The 20,847-nt window shown below is 35.4% G+C and overlaps 3 protein-coding genes across 8 annotated transcripts in view; 1 reads left to right on the plus strand and 2 right to left on the minus strand.

The window, feature by feature from the left end:
* The window catches only part of LOC126628289 (uncharacterized), a 99,293-nt gene that overhangs the window by 15,255 nt on the left and 63,191 nt on the right, over positions 1-20,847 (minus strand). The window lies entirely within an intron of this gene.
* On the minus strand, positions 3,765-8,364 carry LOC126628283 (glucomannan 4-beta-mannosyltransferase 9-like). Its single transcript, XM_050297913.1, has 9 exons — positions 7,643-8,364; positions 7,310-7,408; positions 6,227-6,479; positions 5,537-5,647; positions 5,306-5,442; positions 4,939-5,052; positions 4,631-4,830; positions 4,314-4,508; positions 3,765-4,221 (listed from the first exon to the last, which is right to left on the minus strand). The coding sequence occupies exons 1-9, from the start codon at positions 7,922-7,924 to the stop codon at positions 4,059-4,061; spliced, it is 1,554 nt and encodes a 517-aa protein (XP_050153870.1). The 5' UTR covers positions 7,925-8,364; the 3' UTR covers positions 3,765-4,058.
* Positions 9,685-12,234, plus strand: LOC126628286 (uncharacterized). Of its 2 annotated transcripts, none has more exons than XM_050297919.1 (2): positions 9,685-11,807; positions 12,074-12,234. In XM_050297919.1, exons 1-2 carry the CDS (start codon positions 10,490-10,492, stop codon positions 12,112-12,114), a joined length of 1,359 nt encoding a protein of 452 aa, XP_050153876.1. In that variant the 5' UTR covers positions 9,685-10,489; the 3' UTR covers positions 12,115-12,234. The 2 variants fall into 2 exon arrangements, with proteins under 2 accessions (XP_050153876.1, XP_050153877.1); XM_050297920.1 differs by having other exon boundaries at positions 9,685-11,693.

Consider the following 20,847-nt stretch of genomic DNA (forward strand, 5'->3'; position numbering starts at 1 on the left):
AAAGGTAACAGGAGCCTTAAGCTTACACTTCGTTGATGGACAATATGTAAGCCAAATTCGCATAAACAACATAAAGCATGAGGATAGAAGGAATTTTGGAACGAAAAAGTGTGGATAAAGGGTATGAAGCTAGCAACTGATGATGATTGGGTATTGATGGTAGTTATCGGTGTACAAAATCATACAACAACAGAGCATTTGGAGGGTCATTTACTTACTGGTAGATTATTGTTGGCAACTTAGTTGGTTGGGAAATATCATTTCAATTTTTTTAGGAATAATAGTGGGGCGGGGAAATAACATTTCATTTTTAGCTTCTTATGGTGTGTGAAATTCTAAAGTGGATGGAGAAATAAGACATTGAAGTGGATTTAGTAGTTATCGTCATATGTTACTTACTAAACTAAATAAAACTAAAGAGATAAGTTATGAATAAATAAAAGACTGTCACATCATATGTTACCTTCATCCATTTAATTAGACTTTAGTATCAACTTTTCCATATGCTCAACCTATGGTGATGTCATGTCCAAATGCATTTTTTCTTGATCTTTGCCTCATATGATTCATCACACATATAGAAACTATCCTTCTGAAAACAAGGTAATGATTGTCTTGTATGTCTTTTTAGATGGTATAAATCGAAAATCTCGAATGCATATATTTTCTATCCAACGAAAAAAAAATTACCATTTTAAAAGGGTGTATGTTGTCTATATCTACTCTTGTATTAACAAATCTCTAAGAATGGTATTTTAGTAGGTGTAACGCGTGAACTGCCTTTACATTTACTTGATTAGAAAATAAGTGCATTTTGTGAAAGACCGGTCATTTGAGAATAGGTTGCTCAAATTGGAAAAAGGGAGTGTATGAATAACAATAATAAAGTTTTATCCCACTAAATGGAGTAGGCTGTATGAATCCTAGAACGTTACTGCGCTCGGTTTTGCGCCAATTTTTTTGTTAGCTCCAAGTACTCCATGTCTTTTCTTAAAATCTCTTTCCAAGTCTTCCAAGTCTTCCTCTACCCCTTTTTCCCTGAGCCTCTATCTCATAATTGCTTTTTCTAGCTAAAGCATCTATAGGTCTTTGTTTCACATGTCCAAACCACCTTAGCCAGTTTTCTCTCATCTTATCCTTAATCGTGACGACTCTTATTTTACTTCGGATATCCTCATTCCTGGTCATGTCTTTTCTTGTATGCTCATACATCCAATGAAGCATTGTCATCTAGTACCTTCTTGAATACTTGAATAACTTGGCATAATAAATTGGCATGCCTAGCAAGTAACATCTTTTGTCATTGTCTCCCCACTTATGAAAAAGTGTGCTTCAGAAACAACGTTTTTAAAACAACCCAATTACAACTTATTAAGAAGTGTTTAAGAAACAATCTTTTTAAATAAATCAAGTAAATGTGAACTTATTACTTTTGGGATTAAAACGGTCAAAGCAAAATATCAAATTACTGCATTTCCATTTGTATTTATTTGTTTAGGCATAAATGGTAGCTTAGCTCCTCCATCGCTAGCCTTCGGTGAAATGAAACGGCCTTTGGTTAAAAACTCCTAAACAAAATAAAGGCCATAAGTTTTGTTGTTCCTTTTCTTGGTATACAATGAGGACCATATGTTTGTATGTAACTACAAATCTGCAGGAAGTACTTAGAAAGCAAAGCTTTCATTACATTCACATTTTGCATTGTCATTTTGTGAAGATCGAGCAATTGGTTGCTTTGCTAAACCTTTACTCCCACATATGTATTTTTTTGGTCACCGACTTGGAGATGGAGCAATGTATTGACACAATCCGACTTGAATATCTACATAGATACCGAAATCGAGGCATGCTTGCTGACACCCAAAGGGTAACAAAGCCATAAAGTGAAGGTGATATGTAACGAAGCCATATGGTAACCTCTCTCAACCGTGTAGTTTCCAAAATCATACTATGTAAGTATGAAAATCAAGGTACCGAAAAAATAAATTAATCTCAAAAATATGGGTACATCGCAAATATCTCAACAATATAATATAATATAATAATATGATATAATGTAATGCTTAACAAAACATGCAGGCACACTAGTCTATGAAGAAAGTAGCTATATGAACAGGTTGAGCGTATAAATTTATGTTCTAGTACAACATACATATAAAGATGACGTCAAGGGTACATGTTGGCACCTACAATGGATCCATTGTGAGCGTAACGGTGCATGTGAACATACACATGAAGCTGATCCTAGCCCCAGACAGTGCTATAAGCACTATGCAAACATACATGATGAGCAAATAAAGTATATTTATGATCATACCATTGACGGATTAACAAAGCTCATAAATAATAACAATAGTAACGTATAAAAACATTTTGTTTTTTTACAAGTAAAAGTCATGGCATGATATACGAGTATTCATAAAACAGTTATGAAAACCATATAACATATATTTAGTTGAAAACAAAAGCCCATTCACCATGGGGTCGTAGCCGTCTTGCCTTGTTTGCCGTTTGAAGTTCTCATGATAAGTTTCTCTTATATGAGAAACCACTATCCTAATCATTAATCTAATCAACATCGATTCAGGAGTTACAAGTGTTTGAAAAATGACTTACGCGCCATCACACGTCACCACGTGTTGTCACGCGGCCGTCACCCGCCGACATGCACCAGCACTCGTTGACACGAGCCAACATGCGTTGACATGCACCGGAGGTAGAATATTATTCGGTGGAAGATTTCGGCCACCGGACGAAATGTTTAATCGGCATAAAGTAATGTTCAGGGGACGAAATATATCTTTAGTTTAATAGAATATGCTGACACCGTTACAGAATATTTTATCAAGTTAACGAATATGCCGACGCCGTTACAAAATATTCCATCACTTTGACAGAATATTTCATCGTCTTTTTACTCTTGCTGGTCGTCGGAGCCGTATTGTACTGTTTTGTTTATGTACTGAAATTTATTTTTTCAAAAAAAAAAAAAAAAAAAAAAAAAAGGAGGAAGGCTATAAGTTATAACCAGTTTGATTCGATTACAGGTTTGCATAGTAATAACTACAACATAGTATTGTACTGTTTTGTTTATGTACTGCAATTTACCTTAACATAATACTTTCATCTCTTATTTTTTGTTGAACAATTAGTTTTTTTTTTTCGTCGAAGTTGAACTGCTAGTTTGACCTCATTTATTTTTGCAACATCTTTTATGTTTCTTCGGACAACTTATTGTTTTACAAACAAATCAACCATTTCGCCTTTTGTAGTGTTGAGCTTGTTCATTTTACGTAAAAAATTAATCGTAATCTGTATTTCAAAATAGCAAAGTGGAGAAACGGATTACGATTCAATTAATTCAAGAGGATGAGTACTAAAATAAAATCACTCAAAATAGCAGCAGTAAGGCCCTAATCCTCTTGAATTAATTTGATCGTAATCCATTTCTCCACTCACCCTCACAACAGGGATATACTGATATTTTAAGTGATTTTATTTTAAGGAAAAATAATGAAAATGATTTGAAAACTTTGAGTTTTAATGATAAGGACAAAATAAAGGGTAAAGTGAATAGTACCATAATTGACTTTTTAGTGTAAAAATATGATTTTTCGTTAAAATGAACAGTACTGAAAGCTTTTCCTTAAAGTTCCCTTTATTTTAGTACTTGCAAGACTTAAAAAGTTATGTGTGCCTATTGAGCAATCAGTGCAAAGTGCAAAGAATGAAAGATGGTGCCAGTCCACTTAAACAGAGTAAACTTTCATGTGAACCATGTTCAAAATTTTATTCTTGTCGCATTTTCAACAAGTTTGGTACTCTTTGTTGGTGCTTGTTTTTACAGTATGATGCGCTTCCAATACATATCCTTGTATTTTCCTAGACTATCCACAAAGAAATAACATATTTTGAACCATCGCTCGTCACAAAAGAATGATCCGCCTTAATTAATCTTAAAACATCGAATCTTGATAACGAAAAAACAGTAGTCTGATCTTTTGATGAAAATGCCGGAAGGGATGTTGATCAATGAATTCTTGAAACAATTTGGGGGACTATGAGTTGGGGACAAAGGTGCCAACGTAACCAACCCCTGCGATGAAGAATGCAATAGATTGGATGAATAGGAAGATGAAGTAGCCGTTCTTTCCAAAGGCAAGATCATAGCACCCGCAGAAGAAGAGGTAGAATCCAACAATGAGCTCAAGCATATGCAGTCTGTTCATTAGGAACCAGAAGAATAGAAAACGTAAACTTCATATTCTCGCTTTCAAAACAGACGGACATATGGTTGCAAAGAATCATTATACCTTTCTCCAATCCTTGATCGAGGTCTCCTCGCAGCTTTTCCTCCTGATTTTGTCTTGAGAGCATCTCCCAGTTTCTCCGTGACGACCCATTCATTTACTCTCCCTGCTTCAAATAGACCTATAAATGTTGCCTTGGTACGGTGCAGAGACATGACATTCTCGAAGAGGATCCAGAAAATCATAAGGTGGAGTGATCTGTAAATACAACCTTTGAAACTATTAGTAATGAATACGTAACTACAAGGGAAAACATCTATCGCATTATCTGTCAATGTAGAGATAGGCTTTAGTTCGTAATAATTCGAAACAACAAAGACCTTGGAGTTCCAACGGCGTTGAGGAGAGTAATGATGGATGGAATGTAAACAGCACCCCAAATGGGAACTTGAACTTCAGGAACCAAAACAGTAGCTGGTAAAATGATACAGTAGAACACAAATGTAACAATATGCGCTACAATTTTGCGAACAAAGAAAAAGCTGTAGATCACATGAAACTTCTTCATTGGGGACACCTTCTGCAATATATTTAGAGTAACAGTGAGTAGGAAGAAATTAAAGGATCTTTTACTTGTGCCTTCATAAACCGGTTTCATAAACACAACAGAAACGGTTTGGAAGTTTACCTTGTTTCTTACAATCTCCATTACCATCTTTCGGAAGAGATTAGCAGGGCCACAAGACCATCGGTGCTGTTGATAACGGTAAGCTTTGAAAGTACTTGGCAATTCATTTTTCACCTGAAATGTACAAAATTATTAATATTGGATCAAAAGTGAAATGCTCACATTGAAAAAATCACAGAACAGGATTTCTACTAAAACGGTAAAATTATTCATATGCACGGTAATTTTTGAAACCTCGATATCAGGGGATGATTATCATGGAAATCGTATTTCTTAAGGCATGATTAATTCGAACTTGTTGTAAATGTAGGTAGCTAAGATTTCTTGATATTTTGACAAGACTGTTATCATTAGCATATTTGATTACCTTAACGTCAGAAAGATATACGAATTTCCAGCCTCCGAGACTAGCGCGGACAGCTAAATCCATATCCTCCACAGTTGTTCGGTCCTTCCATCCTCCGGCATCATTAAGTGCTGCAATTCTCCAGACACCAGCCGTGCCTGCATCACATTCTCAGTGTCATGTCATTAATTGGGGAAACCGGAAACTGCTTTGTACTTCCCTTGCCAATTTTTTTTTTCTAAAATGCTATACCATTGAAACCGAAGAAGGCATGAGTTGCAGACCCCACTTCTTGCTCCACTGTGAAATGGTAATCCAGTGACATCTCTTGTATTCTTGTCATCAAGCACTCATCAGAATTTACTGCAACAGCAGCACCAATAAATTATTATCACACCTTTACCCTTGCGTGTTTTTACAACTCTATTTTCCTCCATTATATTAGATCGTAAAGAGAATCTAAACAAACTCCATCACATATCCATTGAATATTTGAAAAGCCCTGAAATTGTGAAGTGCTCAACTAATCTTGGATTATGGTTTTTATGCATCAAAGTAGAAAAACCTTCGTGATGATGTTATGCTAACATATGTATACGAACACTTCTTCTCTTCATATGGTATCTAAAATTATGCAACAAATGTTTACCAACACTTCTTCTCTTCTTATTCATTTATTCGAGCGGTACACTAATTTAGTTTAAACCAAATTACAAAAAGAGGGATTCAAACTTGATCTAGAAGGTGGAGCATACTGTTATAGCCAACTTAGCTACGCCCGGTCTTATCCTCTTTTTAAGAGACCCAAAGTAATATATTTAAGAAGCAATCAACTCACATTCCACATAAAATATAGCTATCAATAATTAAACAAGTTTAATTAAGTATATAATAATAATGATATGACAATAATAGTAATTAAGAAGAAATAACGATGATTACCAAATTTCCAGCGAGTTTGGACAAGAGCAACTTCAGGGTTGTGGATAAGAAACGGAATGGTGCGCCAGAGAAAATCAGGCTCAGGTTGGAAGTCAGCATCAAAGATGGCAACATAATCACACTGTTTGACATAACTGTGCTTCATTCCTTCTTTCAGAGCCCCTGCCTTGTACCCATTTCTGTTGCCTCTGATCTCGTAATTTATGTTTATTCCTTTGCTTGCCCATCTTTGCACTTCTAGTTCCACCAAATCCTGTTGTTTTTCTAGGTCAAAACCCACATCACAAATTGAAATGCTTGTTGATTTAAATGGGCAAGTTTTGGTTTTTTTATATTTTGATGGGGAAATTGCTGCATTGGACTTTTCCCCAGAAGGGAAATACTTGCAGAAAAAAGTTATTAATTTGTGGGAATCCGGATCCCTTTTGGATCATTTTTGTGAGGATTTCGAAGTTTGTGAATCGTGTTCGTTTATCGCATATCGTGCGGTCAGAAATCATTTTAAATATTTTTTATTTCAAATTAAACACAAATTGTACCTGATGAAAACTAACAATCTTCAAAATCTTCAAAATCTTCAATCCAGAAAGGATCCTGTTGGAATTAGTGGCCTGGCTGCGTTTTGTGTCATGTTTTTTGACCCAGATGGTTTTTTTATTTTTTATTTTTAGTCAACACCCAGATTATTAATTTTCTAAAGGAAAGTTGATTGAAGAATTTTTTTTCATTTAAAGTACTCAAAAGGGTAAACCACCTTGAGCAAAAAGTACATACATAAAACCCATAAAATGTGCAAAAGTTCACGTCTTTGTTTCATTATTGTCACTTTCGAAAAAAGTCATTCATCTTCTTTCTTATAAAGAGATGAGATCTTACAGTATAAATAGATCAGGATGATTTTTTTGTAGTGTTAATACCAATTCTTAAATTTCAATAATCTCATATTTCATATATTATGTTGTCATACTGTCAATCTAAATTATAGATTAAACAGCTCTTGTCTAAATGCCTAATCAATCTATCAACTCTGAAATTGAAGAAGAAAAACTCATGAAATTTAAATTATATGCTAGAATAAAGAACCTTGGTGGCTGGATCTGTTGAATCATCAAGAACTTGAATGATGATCCTGTCAGATGGCCAGGAAAGCCCACATGCCGCTCCAATTGATAGCTGGTAAACCTGCATCATGCACCACAATATTACACTCGAAACTCTAAATTCATTTTTTTTTTAAATACAACGCTATAATATTTATAAGATGGGAAAATAAATTGTTATTGAATTCGTTGTCTATAAAATTTAAATCTAAAACCTCATATTTAAAAGTTAAGAAAAATATCTTTAAACTGTAGTATAACGTGGTAACTCCAAAACCAAACTTAAAAGCTACCGAAAAAAGAACACAAAAAATACCTCTTTTTCATTGTACATTGGAATTTGCACAAGAACCATAGGATAAGCTGAGTTTCCAAGCTCAACATCATCCTTAACGGCCTCCCATTTCCACTTCTTCTCAGGCTTTCTTCTAAACAGCTTAATCAACGTTATGACAATGCCCATGTACACCTTCTCCACAAAAAGCATCACAGACATACCCAAGCACAAAACCACCACCAACTTCAGCAACGGTACGATTAGCGGCGCCTTAGCTTGCTGCAAAACCAACCCAATTTGCCCTCCTTGCATTGCCTCCATTGTCAATAGAAAGAAATGAACACTGAGTTGGCTTTGACAATAAGTGCTTATTTGGAGGTTTGGAAGTAGAAGTGCTTATAAGGTCCCTACTGGCTTTGCTAAAAGAACAAGTTTCTTTTTTGGTCTAGCTTTTGGTTGTATTGGTGTGCACTGATTTTTGCTTCTGCGTTACTTCAACCTAATGCTGGAGAGCTGGATGGAGTTGTGTCAGTGAGTTGGGTTTTATGATCACAAAGAAAAAATTGGAGACTTCACTCAAAATTCACCAAGAAAACAAAAAGCAATCGCAAGCAAGACCTGGATTTTTTTGCATCTGATGAGAGAGAAAGAGAGACTCCTAAAATTGTATTTTTTTAGGCCTCTCTTTCTCTTCACCAACGGCTTGCCCTGCTCTGCAATATATTTTTGCATCCAGAGAAGGGTTAGCTTTTGAGCCTGCAAATTATGTGTGACATGCAGTGTGTTTATATAGAGAAAAATATTATTATATGAAAAATAGGAGACAGGTCAAAATGATGAGGACAGTGGACCAGAAACAATGTGTCATACTCCGGCAGCGTTTATATTACAATTTACAACTAATTAGAAGAAAAATAGAGTTGTTTCACATAATTAGTGTTATCATTACAGTATAAATTTCCTTTTGGAACTACTATATTTTCTTCATATATAGCATTACATTTTCATTAACTGTAATTTGCTAGCTTAGATATCATTTTCTTGGAAGGTGAAACGTTGGCTATATCTTGAATTAAGTCTCAATTAATCGGGTTCTGAATTCATTTGGATGGACTCCTCCAGAACCAGCTAATTATTTCTTCGAAAGTTTAAATTAATTTGAATTATTTGTTCAATCACGACTTTGCACGAATATGATTGCGTTCAAATTGATAATTTAACATATGTTTTTATGAAAGATGTTACTGACACTCTAAAAATGTTATTGTACACTCCTTAAATATCCCAATATCAGCAAGAAATTGTACTTTCAGTAGTTCATAATAACTTTTTAAGAGTAACAATTCTCTGTAAAATATTTGTAAGAACATTTCTTATCACTGATTGAATAACTACATTTGCGTTTGAAAGACAGTTTTGAAACCTTTTTGTCGAATTTTGAAACCATGTGAAGTCACGACATTAACTTTACATACATGTTTAATTACATCCTTTTAAAGCGAGCTTCCCCAATTACTAAATTTAATTAAAGCATAGAATATACCTCGGTGGGTTCTATCTTTGTGTTCATATACCATGGTATTCCAAATGCATTTGAGAGTAAAATTTAGAATTGGCTCTTCAACTTTTAATTTTAGGTTACAATGAGTGTTTGAATTGAAATTTTAAAAACTTGTTTGTTTATTTTTAAGCAACAATGTATTAGCATGAAGGGGTGGTGAATAAATTGGTTACGAACTTGTCATTCCATATGAGATTTGAATCTAATACATTTCATTTATAAGTGAAGAGCAATGTCAATAAATCGTTGTACTAAATGGATAAAAACTTGTTATTTGATGTCTTTGAATTTAACAAGACATGCACTCAGTAACATCATTAATGAACTTTTAGTTAAACTTCAGAATTTAGGACTAAAGTAACATGTTCATTAACCTGAGAAATACCTCATATGAAAATTCAGGAACTAATTCTAAATTTCATTTTTTTTAGGACTAAAGTACTGTGTACATTTGAGGCCAACTTTTTTTTTTCTTATGTTAATTAAGCCCGAAAAATACTTGTGATTTTCTATCCACCTATGGTGGTGCGGTGTGTTGAATGTAATATTGCCATGTCAGCATAAGTTGGAGTGCCATGTAAGCAAAGTAGTTAGAAAGGCTGTTAAGAAACGGTTATACAGTTAGAAAAGTTGCTTAGTTGTTAAGTGTTGAAGAACTATATATAGCATCCTCAGCTATACAATTGTATTTCATTCAGCATAATCAATAGACAAATATTTCATCTCTCTCTCTTCTATTTTCTTACCTATTCTTAGTTCCTTTCCTGCTTTAGTGTGTTCTTATGCATTTAGTAAGAACTGTTATCATGGTATCATCGCCGAGGGTTTAGATCTTCGGGGTTGCTCTTCCGCTGTGATTGCTTAGGATTGATGTGATTGTTCTTCTGCTGATGTGTTGGTGGCTGTATGATGGGGTTCGTTGATCGTGTACTCAAGTCTCAGGTTCTGTTTCTTGATTCTGCACTCCATATGTTTGATTAAATGCCGCACTGAAACGTTGTCTCTTCGATGGAGTTTGTTGGTATGTCCATTTCTTGTTAAAGGCCGATAGCCATTTTTTGTGAGTTTGTTGAAGGAATACAAAGGCCGATTGCCATTCCTTACAACTGTGATATGTGCACTCGACCAAGGCCGATTGCCAAAGAGTGTTGTTTGAAAGAATTCAAAAGGCCGATAGCCATTTCTTTCTGATTGATTAGTTTGTTTCTTGATTGATTGTGTTTCTTGCACTTCCTAAGGCCGATTGCCCAGAAGTGTATTCCCTACAACATTTCACAGTTTTCTAATTTTGCGGTCTCAAGTGGTTGTTTTGATTTCAACAAGATATGTCGTTTAGTACTGTCAAGATTGAGAGTCTTTTGGGTATGATTACTGTGAAGCTTCATGATGATAATTTTGTCAAATGGAATTATCAGTTTCAATCTGTTCTTCGTGGATATGATTTGTTTGATTTCTATGATGGGGAATCGCAATGTCCACCTAAATTTTGTGTCACTGATGGAGCTGGAGTGACTAAGGAGATTTCCACGGCATATAAAGAATGGGTGAAAACTGATGTATCTTTGTTGAGTTTGCTAATTGCTACTCTCTCCGATGGAGCTATGGACTATGTTATTGGCTGTAAATCATCTCATGAAGCTTGGAAATGTATTCAAGAACGTTATGCTTCTGTTTCTGTTGTCAAGATTAATCAACTGAAGACTGAATTCCACACCATACAGAAAGGGGCTGATTCTGTGGATAAATATCTGTTACGTTTGAAGGGGATTCGAGATCAGTTGGTGGCTGCCGGTGAGAAGGTCACTGAGAATGACTTGGTCATTGCTGCGTTATCCGGATTACCATCAGAGTTTGAAACAATAAGGACAATCATTTTGGCTCGAGACACACCGATTTCATTGACAGATTTTCGAGCTCAACTTCTTGGGGCTGAAGCAAGTGTTGAGTCTCGAGTACAGAGTTTATCTCAGTCACTTGCTGCAATGTCTGTTCAAGGTCATGTTTCGCATTCTCAAGGTCAATTCCAAAGCTATAAGAAGGGTGAAAGCTCGGGGTTAAAAAGGTCACAAGATAATACTTTTGATGATGATGGCAGGTTTCATGGAGGATCTGGTTATGGCAGTAATGGGGGTAACAATTTCAGGTCCAACAATGGCAATAATGGAGGCAACAATTTTCGATCTTTCAATAAAAGGTACAATGGTGGAGGTAATAACTTTCGGTCTAATCCAGGCAACAGATTTGGTTCTACATTTCCTCATGATAATGGGAAAGGGTCTCAATTTACTGGGCCTCAAAATTCCTCCGGTGGCAGCAAGCAAAGTAATTCTTGGAGTGGGAATACTAATTACATATCTGCTATATCTCCAGAGTGTCAAATATGTTCAAGACGAGGTCACACGGCACCTAATTGCTATTATAGAACTGATAGTGGTCAACCTTCTGGAGGCTTTGTGGTTTGTCAAATCTGTGGCAAGAAGGGGCATATTGCTCTAGAATGTTTTCACAGAAATAATTTTTCATATCAAGGTGCTCCACCTCCTGCTTCCCTTACTGCAATGACTGCTCAGAGTTCTACTACTGCAAATGAAGTTCCGAATGTGCATGATTTTGCTTCAGCTGATACATGGGTTGTTGATTCAGGTGCAACTCACCATATGACATCAAATCTTGATGTCTTAACTAATATTACTCCTTATGATGGTGATTCAAAGATCACTGTTGGTAGTGGGGAAGCTTTGTCAGTTTCTAATATTGGTTCTTCTCTTCTTAAAACATCTCAACACACTCTTGTTTTACATAATGTTTTACATGTTCCGAAGATTGCCATGAATTTGCTCTCTGTCAAGAAATTATGTAAAGATAATAAGTGTTGGTTTGTTTGTGATGATTTGGTTTTCTTTATACAGGACAAGGCAACTCGGAGGGTGTTGTACCACGGAAAGAGTGATGATGGGGAGTTATTCCAGATTCCGGTTAATGTGTTTTCAAGATTGTCTGCTGCACAGCTTGGACGAAGCATTGCTTTTGTTGGAAAGAAGATCAAGAGTTCCATTTGGCATAAACGGTTGGGTCATCCTTCTGAGGAGATATTACACAATATGTTGAATGTTGCTCAGTTGTCAGTTGTTTCAGATTCTAGTCCATCCTTATGTACTGCCTGTATTCATGGCAAGTTGAGTAGGTTTCCTTTTCCTGTAAAACAAACTAGATCACATGTAGTCTTTGAGAAGATCCATTCAGATGTATGGGGTCCTGCACCTGTCAAATCTGTTGAGGGTTTTAGATATTACATCAGTTTTGTTGATGATTGTTCTAGGTTTGTTTGGATTTTCCCAATGATGAATAAATCAGAAGCCTTTCCGATCTTTTGCAAATTCTATGCCTTTATTGTTACTCAATTTAATGCACATGTTAAGGTGTTTCAATCAGATGGTGGTGGTGAGTATATGAGCAGTATGTTTCATCAGTTTCTTGAAAATAAAGGAATTATACATCAGGTGTCTTGTCCTCATACACCTCAACAAAATGGTCTAGCTGAAAGAAAGCATAGACATGTTGTGGAAACATCCATTACTTTGATGACAGATGCAAAGTTACCTACTCAGTTTTGGTATCACAGTTGTGCTTATGCAGTTTTTCTGATCAACAGAATGCCCTGTAGGAGTTTGGCTATGCAGTCTCCTTATCAAATGTTGTTTAAGATTGTTCCTGATATCACTTCTCTTAAGATCTTTGGAACTGCCGTATACCCTTTTCTTCGACCTTTTAATGACCATAAGCTTCAACCTCGATCACTACAGTGTGTATTTTTGGGATTTTCCAGTGGGTACAAAGGTGTATTGTGTTATAATCTCCATACACAAAAGTTTATTATTTCCCGAAATGTCTTCCATGATGAAGAGGTTTATCCTTTCCAGCTATTATGTCCTACAAATGGTTCTCAACCTATACAGCAGCAATCCAGTTCCCCTGTGATTGTGCATTTTAATCTACCTAGTGCAAGGTCTCAACCACGTTCTATTACATCTGCTCATAGTCAGGGTTCAGAGTCTACTCATCGAGCAGCTCCTTTTCCTGATTTCAGTGCTACTTCTAGTTCAGTTGCTTCAGACAGGAATGAGATTCTAGCTTGTCCTCGTGATTCACAGTTGCTTCAGTCCGGGGGTACCAATGTCCAAGCTTCTTCCCCAAGTCATCACTCTGGTACAGCATCCATGTTGCCTGTCCACTCCTCCAATCAACTTGAGGTAATTCTTCCTCTCTCTCCTCATTGTAACTCATCTCCATGTACTACAGGAACCAATACACATTCTATGACTACAAGGCTAAAAAGTGGGGTGCTTGAGAAAAAGAATTATGCTGCTTTAGTTACTTCATTTCCTGAGCTTCAGTCTTTACATATTACTAACGAAGATCCATTCACGGGGGGTTATTCATTTCTTTCTGCGATAACTGATGTTCAAGAGCCTTCTTCTTTTCGACGAGCTTCTACCATTCCACAATGGCAGACAGCTATGCAAGAAGAATATGACTCGTTACGGGCTCAAGGCACTTGGGATTTAGTTCCTTTACCACCAAATCGTGCTATAGTTGGAAGTAAGTGGGTGTATAAAGTGAAAAAGAATCCTGATGGTACAATTTCCAGGTATAAAGCCCGGCTGGTTGCTCAGGGGTTTTCTCAAGAACATGGCATTGATTATATGGAAACTTTTAGTCCGGTTGTTCGTCATACTACAGTTCGAATTGTCTTAGCCTTGGCTGCTATTCATCGCTGGGATTTGAGACAGTTAGATATTAAAAATGCATTTCTTCATGGCGATTTACAAGAGGAGGTGTACATGCAGCAACCTCAAGGTTTTGTTGATGTTTCGTATCCAAACCATGTGTGCAAGCTTGTGAAGTCTTTATACGGTTTAAAACAAGCTCCAAGAGCTTGGAATTCGAAGTTTACAACTTATCTCGGAGCTTTGGGATTCTGTGCTTCTGCATCTGATACGAGTCTCTTTGTGAAACATGATGAATCTGATATCATAATATTGCTGTTATATGTCGATGATATCATTTTAACTGGGTCTAGTTCAGTAAAGATACAAGGAGTAATTCATGAATTGTCTGCGGTCTTTGATTTAAAAGACATGGGTCAACTCACGTATTTCTTGGGGCTCCAAATCCAGTATCAGGATAATGGGGATATCTTTGTTAATCAATCGAAATATATCAAAGATTTGCTTCATAAGGCTGGTATGGAGACATGTAAACCAGCTCCGACTCCCTACAAGCCTCATCATCAATTATTACATTCTGATGGTACATTGCTGACCGATTCCACTTTGTATAGGAGTATAGTTGGCTCTCTGCAATATTTGACCTTTACTCGGCCAGATATTGCTTTTGCCGTCAATACAGTGTGTCAATTCATGTCCTCACCAACTGAGATTCATTTTGGGGCTGTGAAACGCATTCTACGTTACCTACAAGGGACAATACATACTGGCATCATGTATTCTGCAGCTACGAGTCCACAGTTAAATGCCTTTTCAGATTCTGATTGGGCAGCCGATTTGAATACACGACGATCTGTTACTGGTTATGTCTTATTTTTAGGCAATAATCCCATTTCCTGGCAGTCTAAAAAGCAAACTTCTGTGTCTCGCAGTTCAACTGAAGCTGAGTACAAAGCCTTAGCTCATACTGCAGCTGATATAGCTTGGGTCAGAAACATCCTCAAGGACCTGGGCGTGTTCTTATGTCATCCACCAAGTCTTCACTGTGATAACATGTCAGCTATTGCCCTCAGTGCCAATCCTGTTTTTCATTCCCGTATTAAACATCTGGATACCGACTTTCATTTTGTTCGAGAACGGGTACAACAAGGTGATTTGGAGGTGTTGTATGTTCCTACTGAAGATCAAATTGCAGACATCTTGACCAAAGGATTACATAGTCCTTCTTTTGTCAAACATTTTCACAATCTCAAGCTCGGTGATCCTAGTTGAGATTGAGGGGGGATGTTGAATGTAATATTGCCATGTCAGCATAAGTTGGAGTGCCATGTAAGCAAAGTAGTTAGAAAGGCTGTTAAGAAACGGTTATACAGTTAGAAAAGTTGCTTAGTTGTTAAGTGTTGAAGAACTATATATAGCATCCTCAGCTATACAATTGTATTTCATTCAGCATAATCAATAGACAAATATTTCATCTCTCTCTCTTCTATTTTCTTACCTATTCTTAGTTCCTTTCCTGCTTTAGTGTGTTCTTATGCATTTAGTAAGAACTGTTATCACGGTGCACCCTAGCCACTAACCCCCTCAAAAGCTTCTAATGTGTGCATTTGAAATCATCTTTCTAACATGGTGAGGAAGAATTATTTTACAGTGAATTTTTATGGGTCAAATAACAGCGTCCACTTCGAGGGTGCACCTCATTGTCTAACCAACTGTGTTTGACCAATTTGCACGATACACATGTCATAATAAAAAAATATTCATTTTTTCTTAAGCCTTATTTAAAGATCATATTTGTAATAAAAATAAAAAATCAAACTGGACATCTTTCATTTTTATCAACAAATTCTAACAATTAAAACCCTAATAATGAAACTTAAATATAGTTTGATGCGTATGCATGGACCCTAGATGATTGATTTCTAAATTGATTGATTCCTTGCAAGTATGGTTTATGAACAATGACTTATGAAAGGATTTTGGATTATGATGTGTATTTTTAAAACTCGATCATAATTACTACGTGGACAAGAAAATGCACCCTTGAAGTAGCGTATTGTGCAATTTGTATTGGATGCAATTTTGCTCATTATCCTAATGTGGTAGAGGTGAACATCATCTCCACATTGAGGTATCGTTTGGTATGCAGACAGGACGGGACGGGACGGAACGGAGAGAGCAAAGATGCCCTTGGATGGAAACAAGGAGGAAGAAGAAGGAGACGGAGATGTTATAATTTTGTGTTCCACGGATGTGGAACGAGTCGTTCCAGAGGGGTGAGGCGGAACGAAAATTCACCCAAAGTTCATCGCATGAAACAACGCGTTCCACCCGTTTTAGGCGCACCAAATGTGGAACGGAATGCCTCGTCCCACTCCATTCCGTCCCGTCTCACGTACCAAACGGTACCTGATTATCATTAAATGAGTGTGATTTAATCTATTTACTACACATATATTTCTACTTTTAACGGCAATCCATATGGTGTTAGTACTCACCACCACTTATAAGTGGTGAGCAAATATATTTCTTTTTTATTTAGGAAATTATACTATTATTATTTATTAGATTTATGTGACTTCAAGTAATTATTATTAGACCATTCTTATTGTGTGCGTGCATAATGCATATGTGTAGGGGTGTACTTCTACACATTCTAAGCAAAAATATCTGTCAATGTGCTCGTAATTACTTAAGCCCGCATGCATTCGGATCTCTAGATTAACGGTGAAAGTAATTAGGCCTGGAAGGAAACGATTGGAAAGAACCCTCCTCACAATGCGCAGGTCCTCTCTGTGAGAATAATTCTATGGACTACATATATATATATATATGGGATAGAATCAAGAGACAAATATTTTTACATTCCCTTGTAGCCTCTAGATCTTATAAGATCCAAGGTCTTGATTAAGAGTGATTTGGAGGCTTTTAAAAATTAAATGACTTGGATGATTATGTGGATTATCTATATTAATTAATGAAACCCTCTTTGTCAACCAAAAGATGATAAAAAGACTACTTAATCTTCTATCACACAAAAACAATGATGGGCAATAATGTAATTTCACAGGTCCAAATTTTACTATTTTTTATTGAAGCATCACCTACATGTGATGTTAAAATACCTCAAATATTAAAAAAAATAAAAAATAAAAAAACCAAAAACCAAAAACAAAAACTTCCCACTCCCTCCACATTCTCTCTCTCTCTCTCTCCCTCTCTCCCTATCTCCCTCTCTCCTTCTCATTTTCTAAAAAAATGTGTTGATACACACAAAGTGTATAGGCAAATGCTAGTAACTAATAAGGAAAACACTGATTTAAATAAAAAGAATATCAAATAATAATAAAATTGAAAAAGAAATAATCAAACTTTGAAATATCCAGTGTAATTTTTTTTTTTAAAAAAAAAACATGAAATTCCATTTCCATCTTTGCTGAAGAGGTCTACAACTTCTTGATGAAAAGTCTTTCTTTCCTTCAAACAAAGAACCCTAATTACATAAACAAAATGCATGATACCAAGCAGAAAGAGTTTTGCTTTGACAATAATTTGTTTTGAGTTTAAGCACCCCAATCCTAGGCTAGCAACTCAATCACTTTGCCACCTCCATAGCAAAACCCTATCGAGTCAAGCATGTTTGAGATTTCTGCAGCCACAAACTCATTAACCATTCATTTGCACCGTATCAAAAAATTAAAAAAAAAAAAATACAAAGTGAAATCCAGGAGTCAAGATTGAAGATTTAGAATTTAGGATTTTGTTCCTGAGAAGATTTAAGAGACTGATAGATTAATTCATTGTAGTGTGCATCAAAATTTCGTACCAATCGAATTAGAGTATCACATGTAGTGAGGTGCGAGAATATCGATCTATCTCCTCACCTTTCTTGGGTGTTCTTCACTATGGGTTTTACATTCTTTTTTTATCAGTTCAAATTTTGATTATTTTTTCAATTTTATTGTAGATAATTCTATTTAATTTAAATTTGTGTTTTCCTTATTAGTTATAATCCACAAAATCATCCAAGTCATTTAATGTTTAACAATCTCCACATCTTTCTTAATCTAGACCATAACAAGGTTTTGTGAGTTTTACTACAAATGCATACTTCTCTTAAATTTGAGACTCGTGATCACCCGTTGTGCCGATAACTTCATCAACTATTCTACCTTATCTGCTGAAGATCTGATAATATGGTTTGTTGAGTATTTACACACTCGAGGGGGAGTGTTGCAATCATATTTAGAATAAGAATGTGATTGTGTAAATCTTAGTAGATATGAGAATGTATCTTATATTCCTATTATGAGTAGATTACCTATTAAATGTTGTAATCCTAAAATGAAAGGTTTTTACCTATCCTACTACTATAAATAAAGGCACAATGAGGTGAATTAAGCACACCTCACAATTAAATCACTCTCTCTTCTCCCTCAATATTGCCCCCCCCCCCTCTCTCTCTAAACCCTAGATTGTTCAATCAAATAGGCCTACAACATTTTCAACTTTCATATCTTTTATTTAAAGGCTAAGGGATGAGTAGAGAGGGGGGCAGACTTTAGGCATAAATGGGTTCATCAGTTGAGAAAGTAAAATCATTACGCAAAGATGTACGTTTTCTTTGTAGACCATCCTAACTAGTTCAGCTTCCAGAAACCCTTCGATATGCTCTTGATTGATTAAATGCCAAAGAATACATTGTTTATTATCTGAAGGTAAAATAGTAAAAATCACATAGTGAGAAGGTAAAGACATATTTCACTCACCAACTACAATTCATAGTTCTCCGCAGATTAGTCAGTCTCATATCTCAATTTTTTTTCGATCTAAAACTATAAGAATCTCGAACTCTATGAAAAAAAAGATATTGTGATGCTAGAGAAATTACATTTTGTAAGTTAATGTGAAGAGATAGGGTCCACTAATACAAGTCTTACCCTTTATTACAGAAATAATTTAAATGTAATCTACAAAATGTGATCTGCCTAGAGAAATTTTCTTTTGTGCCCGTAACATAAGTAGTACACCACGTGTTATTATATAAATGGTGATAAATTTATTTTTTATATTATTGATTTTTTTAGCACAAGAATCTCACCACTTATATAAAGACACGTAATGTATCACTCCGTGTTTCAAGAACATTAAAAAATCTCTCATCTGGCTAACAATTTTTCTTATCAAAATAATGGTATGGAAAGCGTATTCGTGTCGGGCATGCTCGTTGCTAATTAATTACATTTTTTCATAGAGGTAGGATCTTCACGAGATCCATTTATATACGTAGTCGTTCATGCATGCATGCCCGCTAAACCTACGTACGTGACCTCAAATGTTAAGTTACATATATAATTGGTCAATGAATTTTGTACACAACAAATTTTCACATAAGAGTAGACATCTATCTATTTTCTTTGTGGGCATCCACTTCAAACTCTACCAAACATTTTTATGTGTCGTTGCGCCCAGTCAAAGAGTAAAATTGTCTACAGACCTATTTACTTGAATCAATAAGGATAAAAAACTTGAATCCATAATTAAGGAATAATTTGTCAGTTATAAACCTAGTGTTAAGGTAGAATAAAATGTCTATTAAAAGAGCAAACAAAAACTCAAAAATCATCAACACATGGACACTTAGGGTTAGTCAATTAAAACATTATCAATAGGTAGGGAAATTCTATCTACATCACGTCTGCGATAGGTATCAAAACCTATATTTCCACGTACATTACCTATGTATTTGGTATCAAACTACTCTATATTACTACACATTTAGTATCAAATTCATCCACTTCTACCCATCTGTAAGACTCAAATATAATAAATTTTAAATTAAAAATCAATTTGTTCCACATAACATTAAATAAGAAAAATGATGGTTTACAAAAAAAATTATGGCGGTAAAATAGGCATGAAACAAAATGACAAATGAGAACCTTAGTTATTAATTGACCTTATCATCTTACTATGGAAAGTTTTTCAACATCACAAGATTGTCAAAGATGTGTGAATTTTTCCTAAGATATTCTAACGAAATTGGGTCGATATCAATTTTTCTACTTTTTTTTTATGCACAAGTGAGAGATAGTAATACTACAATTTTACAGGTCACAAATTGGGCAGTGCTATCCGCATACCCATTTTTACTTCTTACACATCCTTGTTAGTTTTTGTTCATCAATCTTCTTCAATTCATCTATTGACGGAGGAAAGTTGAGATGGCTGTATAAGAAGTAAAAATAAGTGTGTGAATAGCACCACCTTATAAAACTCGCATGCTATTAAACCTTTATTTACTAACTTAAATGCACAAACAATAAATTCATCAGTAAGATCGGGAAGCTGGTTATTTGAAAATCTTGATTACTTTTGTACATGGGACGGTGACCTTGCTGGCCGCTCATGCATGGCCATTTCTAGACCCACACATAAATGAATTAAAGCAACATTTTCCACATGTTGTGGAAGAACAAGTTAATGTACTGGCCATGTGGGAAAAGAGGAACAAAATGTAAAAAGAACGAAATCTTTTCATGATGATGACTGGATTTACAAAATGTAAATTCCAGGATTAAGATATAGTAAGGTTTATTATAAAACCTTAGACTATATATATAGGTGAACTTCAATATTTGTAACACAAAGCTCAGATGAAAAGCTGAGTTAATGTCCAGAAAAGCAGAGATTTATATTACATCAAAACATGTGTCAAAATGTATCCCATAAAAACTTGTGTCAAAATGTGTCGTAAAAGCGTGTGTTTCCGAATCTCAACCTTTAAAATTTACATCACTAATTATAATTTGATCTAGCTATACAGACAATCATGAATTTTTATCGTTAATATCGTTAATAGTGGTCACAAGAGACTATGGGTGCCTGAGTTTTAGAGCATCAAGGTAGGTCAAGAGTTTGACAACTTACTTAAACTAGATTTCATACTGAAGAGA

Source organism: Malus sylvestris, chromosome 7 (genome assembly GCF_916048215.2).
Source record: "Malus sylvestris chromosome 7, drMalSylv7.2, whole genome shotgun sequence".
Lineage (NCBI taxonomy): Eukaryota > Viridiplantae > Streptophyta > Magnoliopsida > Rosales > Rosaceae > Malus > Malus sylvestris.

Coding starts and splice junctions, on each gene's coding strand:
- LOC126628283 (XM_050297913.1), bottom strand. CDS start 7,924: ATGGAGGCAATGCAAGGAGGGCAAATTGGGTTGGTTTTGCAGCAAGCT. Junction 6,480..7,309: donor CAACAGATCCAGCCACCAAG/GTTCTTTATTCT, acceptor GAAAAACAACAG/GATTTGGTGGAACTAGAAGT. Junction 5,053..5,305: donor TATATCTTTCTGACGTTAAG/GTAATCAAATAT, acceptor TGTACATTTCAG/GTGAAAAATGAATTGCCAAG.
- LOC126628286 (XM_050297919.1), top strand. CDS start 10,490: ATGTCGTTTAGTACTGTCAAGATTGAGAGTCTTTTGGGTATGATTACT. Junction 11,808..12,073: donor TACATGGGTTGTTGATTCAG/GTGCAACTCACC, acceptor TTCTTTATACAG/GACAAGGCAACTCGGAGGGT.